The 7,173-nt window shown below is 55.2% G+C and overlaps 1 protein-coding gene across 1 annotated transcript; it reads right to left on the bottom strand.

Moving 5' to 3' along the window:
• On the bottom strand, positions 150–6,939 carry TEX45 (testis expressed 45). The gene is made up of 9 exons (XM_021085138.1): positions 6,922–6,939; positions 5,118–5,706; positions 3,138–3,244; positions 2,946–3,046; positions 2,589–2,701; positions 2,394–2,503; positions 1,854–2,055; positions 1,213–1,298; positions 150–679 (listed from the first exon to the last, which is right to left on the bottom strand). Exons 1-9 carry the CDS (start codon positions 6,937–6,939, stop codon positions 452–454), a joined length of 1,554 nt encoding a protein of 517 aa, XP_020940797.1. The 3' UTR covers positions 150–451.

The following is a 7,173-nucleotide window of genomic DNA, read 5'->3' on the forward strand; positions in this document are numbered from 1 at the left end:
CAGCGACTACAGCTCTGATTCAACCCCTAGCCTGGGAATGTTCATATGCTGCGAATGCAGCCCTAAAAAGACAATAATATAAAATAAAGAAGACTACTTTCCAGGACATGGAAGAGTCAAGACTTGGACTCCATTCATTCAGCCCCAGAAGCGTGCATTCCTCACCCCTTGCCACACTGCCTCTGTTTCACACCAGAACTCCATCCTCCCCCACCATTCAGAACTTGTCCCTGCCCCCAAACACCTTCCACAAAGTCTGACCACTGAGCCTTGATCCAAGCTGGGATGGCCTCCCTGCCCAGACAGTGGGGTAACCCAGGGTCTGCAGAAGTGTCTGCTCAGGGCTTCTCCATGGAATCTTTCTCTCCTGTTTAGCCCCCTGCCCCATAAACACCCCATCTTCTTTCAGGATTGATGGATAGAAAGTGGTGGGACGTTACCAGAGCAGTGTTTATTGCTGGCTTCGGCATGGGTAGACAGGGCCCTGGGGGGCCCGAGGGTCTCCCTTCCCAGCTCCACAGCCCCAGTGATGAAGGGAGCCCAGTGGCAAGTGACTCTCCTGGAAGTTGTCCCTTCTCAACACGACTGGGCCCTGGTATTTGAAGGCAAACTTGTCCTTATTTAGGGTTGAGAAGAAGCGCTGTCTGCCCAGCGGGGGCTCCAAGTGGCTATCCTTGCACTGTGGAGTCAGGGTGGGGAGCCTGGTAGGGCAGCCCAGAGGATGGCTGATCCACCCAGGCCACCCTGTGGAACCTGCATCACCTTGGGAACATCAAAGAGTTGGGAGAGGTTCCGGCCAGTTTGGCTGATGACTGGGCCCTGGGGAGGTGGGTGAAGAGGGGTCCCAGATTGGGTTGCCCCAGGAGCTGGATGAGAAGCTGGAGAGAAGCCAGGGCAGACCCCCTGGAATGACCCCAAGGCTGGGTTGAGACTGGGGGACACTTGAACTGACCCTCTGTTTGGGGTATAACTGTGGCTGGTGTGATGATGTCCCTGAGCTGATCCTGACATGACCCTGGGGCTGAGCTAGGGATCATCTGAGGCTGAGACGACATTGAGGTGACCTTGAGCCTGGGGAGAACCAAGACGGCTCCTGAGCGGACTTGTTGCTAATTCTGAGCCTGAGGTGAGGTATAATCTTCCTGAGAGAACTCTACACTGATTTGGGGGGGGGTTACCTGATCGGAGGGTTACCCTCTTCCCCTCCCTCACCCGCTGTAGCATCTCCTCAGTCACGGCAGCAGGAGCTGTTCTGTGAGGCTTCAGCATCTTCTGATTCATGGTTAAGAAATCTGGTTCTGGAGATTTGGGTGGAGTGGCTGAAATGAGGGCTGGAGGGAGGATAGGCAGGGCCCAGGGGGAAGGGATGTGTGAGACTAAGGATGGGTGGGTTCAAGGGAGATGCCAGGCTAAGCATGGAAAATGTCACGGGAGGAGGATGGATTAGGAGGCAGGGAGGATGGAGAGCCAGGATGGGGCTCAGGAGGCCAGGGGCAGGGCAAGAGCAGGCGGGGATGTGGGGTTGGAGGGGCAAGAAGAGTAGGCTGCTGGTCAGGGGGCGGAGTCAGAGTCTTGCTGAGGAGGAGGGGTAAGTCAGGGGTGGGTGGATATGGAGAGGGGCGGGGCCATACCAGAGGGGCGGAGTCATGCATGTGGTCGCGGCCATGGCTGGTTGGGGATGGGGCTGGGAGTAGTTCAGGGGCGGAGTTAGGGCCCTAGTCCTTGGGGTGAGATCTGGTCGATCAAGAGGCGGAGCCAGAGTTTGGGCAGTGGGCGGGGGCTGGATTGACCCCGGCAGGGCAAAATCTATGGCAAGAGCGGAGCTTTTCGAGGGAAGATGGGGTCGCGCTCACCGCCGGTACCCTCGGGCAGGTTGCTCCGCTGCCAGTGGAGGTTGGGCGCTTTCTTTGGCTTTTGCATCCCAGCGGGGTAATAATCTGTGCCCATGGTGGTTTGGAAAAACTGCCCTAGTAGCGACGGCTCCCCTAGGGTTATATGACTCGGCAGTTCTTCATGAGGCACGTGGCGGCTGGGTTGCTTGGTCACCGGCAGCGGCTGTAGGATCATATGACATCTGGGGAGCTCCCCGGGTCAGGGATGTCCCAAGGCCGCGATTGAGGGAAGATGTGGATGCTGTGTGGCCTTGGATGGCTCACACACTTTCCATCCCACGTAACAGCGCAAGGGGTTGGTACTGTTATCTCATTTTACAGACAGAACCATTGAGGTTGGGAGTGGTTAAGGGATTTAGCCTACATCATGCAAATAGATCCAGGAGATCCCCTCACACATGCCAAGCTCACTCCCACCTCAGGGCCTTTGCTATTACCCATTCTGCTTGGGAAGCCCTTTTCCCCGAAGAACCCTGCCACTTTCTTCCGCTTCCTGCTGACCTGGCCGTGGAAAAAGTGCATGGAGGTGGTGAGGCTGCCTGGGCCCGGGCATCCGTTTCCTTCCAGGATGTGCGACTCCGGAGTCTGGTCGTGGTGAAGAACCAAAGGCTCTGCCGGGGTGGCAGAGGGGGTCCTGAGCAGCTCCGGGAGGCTGCTGTGGGAGTGAGGGGGCAGGGCCAAGCAGCAAGCTCTCACCTGGCTCCCGGGCATAGAAGTATTCTCCCATGGTGGTGCTGTCATGGAAGAGGCCATCTCCAGGACAAATATTCACACAGTGGATGTGGGCTGATGCCTGGGCTTTGTCATACCTGCAGATAAAAGAGGGGAGGGGGATCTATGCGATCTGAGCCCTTGCAACTCCCAGGAAAAGGAAGAGAAGCAGGCTTACCAATGGCCATGCTGTGGGGAGGTGTGGCCTAATAGTGGGCCTTGCCTGTGGGTGATAGGGACCCAAAGGCACAGTATTGGCCCTAGAGCCTTAGGTGGTACACCCCACATGTGGCTGAGAGCCCTTTTGCCTCATCTTGGTAGAAGGCCATGATCCCCTTGTACCTGTCCGGGGGCAGAACCTGGGGCCTGTAGGCTTGTTTCTGCTCTGCGCACATGGGCCCATAGCCAATCTTGAGGTCTCCAAGTTCGATGCTGGAGGAAGCCTGTGGGCAGACAGGCATGAGAAGGGCAAGACCACCCAGCCCCTATTACTGCTCACCCCCACCCCTACCCCCACCAGCTGCATCAATTTACCCTCTTACACATCAAGGCTGGTGGGCCTGGCAGGGCCCGGAACTGTGTCTGGTAGGAAGTCGTGTCAACCTCTCTCCTTTGGTCCCACTTGAGAGGACTGGGGCCCCCTGAGGACGAACAAGAGGAAAGAGAGAATGGGGTTGATTCCAGGTAGCCTTGGGCACGCTGGGATTTGATTCCTCTCCTGGGAAAGCAAAGTGGGAAGTCCTGACTAGCTTAGCCTCAGGCTTGTCTGGAAAAGAAAAAACGTAATTTAAAAAATAATAAGAACAAGGAGTTCCTGTCACGGCGCAGTGGTTAACGAATCCGACTAGGAACCATGAGGTCGCGGGTTCGGTCCCTGCCCTTGCTCAGTGGGTTACGGATCTGGCGTTGCCGTGAGCTGTGGTGTAGGTTGCAGACGTGGCTCGGATCTCATGTTGCTATGGCTCTGGTGCAGGTCGGTGGCTACAGCTCCGATTCAACCCCTAGCCTGGAAACCTCCACATGCCGTCGGAGAGGCCCTAGAAAAGGCAAAAAGACAAAAAAAAAAAAAAAAAAAAAAAAAAAAAGACTTGGCTCAGATTCTGCATTGCTGTGGCTGTGGTGTAGGCCCGTGGCTACAGTACTGATTAGACCCCTAGCAGGGGAACCTCCATATACCGCAGGTGTGGCCCTAAAAAAAAAAAAAAAAAGATTGCTACCAAGGAGTTTCCATGTGGTGCAGTGGGTTAAGGAGCCAGCATTATCACTGCTGTGGCTCACGAGTTCCTGGGTCCTGGCCTGGGAGCTTCCACATGCTGCGGGTGGGGCCAAAAAAAAAAAAGAAGTTACTACCAAGCACTGAGCCAGGTACCTAAGTTAAGGGTTTGCACCTCATTTGGGGGACTGGTATTATCCCCTCCTCACTTTATAACCTCCTTGAAGATTAGAGAGGTCAAATAACTTGCCAGAAATCATAGAAATTCAGAACCAGAACAGAGTCAATCCTGAGAGCCCAGCTTGGAGAGTCTCTGACTAGTGATGTCCACCAGAAGGTCCCCTGGAGTCACAGAAGTGGAAAATCACATTAATGACAGCGAACTTTTTTTGAGTGCTCACTATATGGCAAACGCACCATGCACTCTGGGCTCTTTCGGCTTCACCAGCAACTATAAAGTGAGAGCCTTGTTGCACCCACTTTGCAGATGAGGAAACTGAGGCTTGGAGAGGTCGACTGGCTCAGAGTCACACAACTACCAAGTTGTCCAGATTAGGGTGGTGGTGAGCGGGACCCTAGGCACATTTGTCTGACCCCAAGCCAGCCTTCATGACTTCCGCCCACCCGGAAGAGTTTCAGGAGATTTGCCCATCCCTTGGATGCAGAAACTGAGACTCCAAGAGGTTCCAAGTTTTCTCAGCCTCTGCACTACTATCATTTGGGGCTGGATAATTCATTGCTGTGGTGGTGCTGTACTATGTGTGGTAGGATTTTTTTTTTTTTTTTGTCTTTTTTGTCTTTTTTGCTATTTCTTTGGGCCGCTCCCGCGGCATATGGAGGTTCCCAGGCTAGGGGTCGAATCGGAGCTGCAGCCCCCGGCCTACGCCAGAGCCACAGCAACGCGGGATCCGAGCCGCGTCTGCAACCTACACCACAGCTCACGGCAACGCCGGATCGTTAACCCACTGAGCAAGGAAAGGGGTCGAATCCGCAACCTCATGGTTCCTAGTGGGATTCGTTAACCACTGCGCCACGACGGGAACTCCGTGGTAGGATGTTTAACAGCATCCCTGACCTCTACTCTATCCAATCCCTCTCCCCCGGATCGTAAAGACAGACCAAAAAAAAAAAAAGAAAGAAAGAAAGAAAAAAGAAAAACAAAATAAAACGGCGACAACAACAACAAAACCGACTCCCAAACGTTGCCAAATGTCCACGGGGGGAGGCCGCAGAATCCTTGCTCAATCCAGGAGAACCTCTGGGTTGGGCGAATCGCCTAGGGCGTCCGGGCGCGTGCTCACCGAGGTTGTAGCTGAGGTACCGGGGCTTCAGGCAAACGTCGCGGAGCGGGAAGAACTCCTGGTAAGTGGTGGACGGGAGGCGCAGCTTAGCTCGGTCGCCCGGAGGCACCGAATCGCGGTCGAAGATGAGGCGGGCGCCGCGGATCTGCTCGCTGGCACGTGCCGGCGGCTCAGGCCAGCCAAAGTCTGAGCGCATGGTGGAGAGGCCGGTGCGGGAGCGAGCGTCCGCATGCACGTGCAGGTGGGTGGCCTGCATGGTGAGCGTGCGCTCCCGCGTCAGTTCCCGCTCCAGCTCTCTCGCCGGCGGCGCTGACGGGGGCGCGTACCTGCAGTGCGTCTCCGACACGTGCTCCTGGCCTCCCCCGCGCGTGTCTCGTTGGAAGAGGGACGCGCAGGGCGGCGGCTGGCACAGCGGCCCGGGGGTAACGCCGGGGTAGGCGGGAAAGTCCCGGTGCGAAGTGGATTGCGTGGCGCCCACTTGCAGCCGCGGGTCGGGCCCCAGAGCGAAGTGCGAGGCCTTCAGGAAGTCCAGCCGGGACATTGGGCACGGAAGGAGGGCGCCTGTGGCCAACGCGGAACCCAGCGCCACCTGCGAGGGGGCGGAGACAGGACTGAGAAAGTGCCCCCAGGGGACAATGCTGCCTTTTATTCCTTTCTTTGTGCCAGGCATTGGGCTAGGGACATCATAAGAAACAGGTGCAGCCCCAGTGCCTGTCCCCCGAAATTACTCATGTGGCACGTATAGTGTGCCAGGCATGTTGTAGGCCCTCCGAGAGGGTCCGTTATTAACAGACCAAGAGCCTGCCTTTGTGGAGATCATAATGGGGCCCTGAGGAGACAGACAATAATGAATGAATGTAATCACATGAATTGCAGAGTAAGTTACAAGGTGATAAGTGCTGTGGGGGGAAGAAAAGTCACACAGGGTAGAAGGATGGGGTTTACGGTGGAAGGGTTTAAATAGTTAGGGAAGGCATTGCTGACGTGATAGTTGAGCAACGACCTGAAAGGGGGGATAGCAGGGCATTTAGGTGTTTGGGGGAATAGCATTCTGGGCAGAAGAATCAGCAGTGCAAAGGCCCTGAGGCTGGCGCAGAGGAAAAGAGAGAACTGCAGCATTAAGTACTGCAGTCTGTCTGTTACCAGAACCCACTATCCTCACTCTCAGTGGTCAAGGCCAGGCTCTGCTCCCTTTGATGTCTGGGAAAACACTTGTCTTTCTGTCTAACTCTGGCCACTGTCCCATTTCACCACCCCTCTTCACTAATCTTCCTGCCCTCTGCAGTTGTCCTGGGCTCTGACTTTTCTTCCTGTTCTCAAGCCGTCTGTGGTTTCCACACCCCCCACTCATTTCTCTGACCTTCAGCTCTGGGCTCCCAGCACCCCACTTAGCCAGCTAGAACCTTCTGACCTTTGCTCAGAGCTGAGTTGTCCCCCTCTCCCTCCTCTCTGCCCCTCAGACAGCAGACCCTCAGATGCCACCAACACCACTGGTTCAGGCTCAGCTCTTGCAGGAAGACCTCCCAGACCACTTTAGCCTACAACTGTTTGCTCATGTCAATGCATCATGCATTTTAACGAAACCACAGTTTGGGGAGTTTTTTTTGTTTTGGGGGGTTTTGTTTTTTGTTTTGCTTTTTCAATCATTTCAACCCCTAAACTAGCTGTGGGTCCGGAAGATTTCACATAGTTTATGGGAGAATCTGACAACTGAAATTGCCAGCTGTGTCCCCTTGGAATAAGTAACTGGGCTCCTGGGAGCTTCATTTTGTTTCCTCATCGGGAAGGAGAAGAGCGTACATACCTCGGGGGGGGGGGGCATGGGACCTAATGAGTCTTAGAAAACGTGTTTGGCATGGGCCTGACCCTTCAGACTCTCTCTGTCTCCAGTCTCCCAGAGGATGCTCAGATGTTCCATCCAAGGCCGCATCCAAGTGTGGTCCACCTCTGCCCATTGTGACCCAGAGAGCTGCCCCAGATAATGCTGTCACAATGGTCTCCCAGCAAACTCCAGTTTTAGCTGGGAGGAAAATCAACAATGAGGCCGGCAGAGTCC

Source organism: Sus scrofa, chromosome 2, assembly GCF_000003025.6.
Source record: "Sus scrofa isolate TJ Tabasco breed Duroc chromosome 2, Sscrofa11.1, whole genome shotgun sequence".
Lineage (NCBI taxonomy): Eukaryota > Metazoa > Chordata > Mammalia > Artiodactyla > Suidae > Sus > Sus scrofa.

Bases quoted from the DNA above. Each gene is read 5' to 3' on its own strand.
- TEX45 (XM_021085138.1), bottom strand. The intron at 3,245-5,117 runs GTGAGCACGCGC...GTTCGTCCTCAG, and splicing joins GTACCTCAGCTACAACCTCG to GGGGCCCCAGTCCTCTCAAG. The intron at 3,047-3,137 runs GTAAATTGATGC...GTCTGCCCACAG, and splicing joins CAGCCTTGATGTGTAAGAGG to GCTTCCTCCAGCATCGAACT.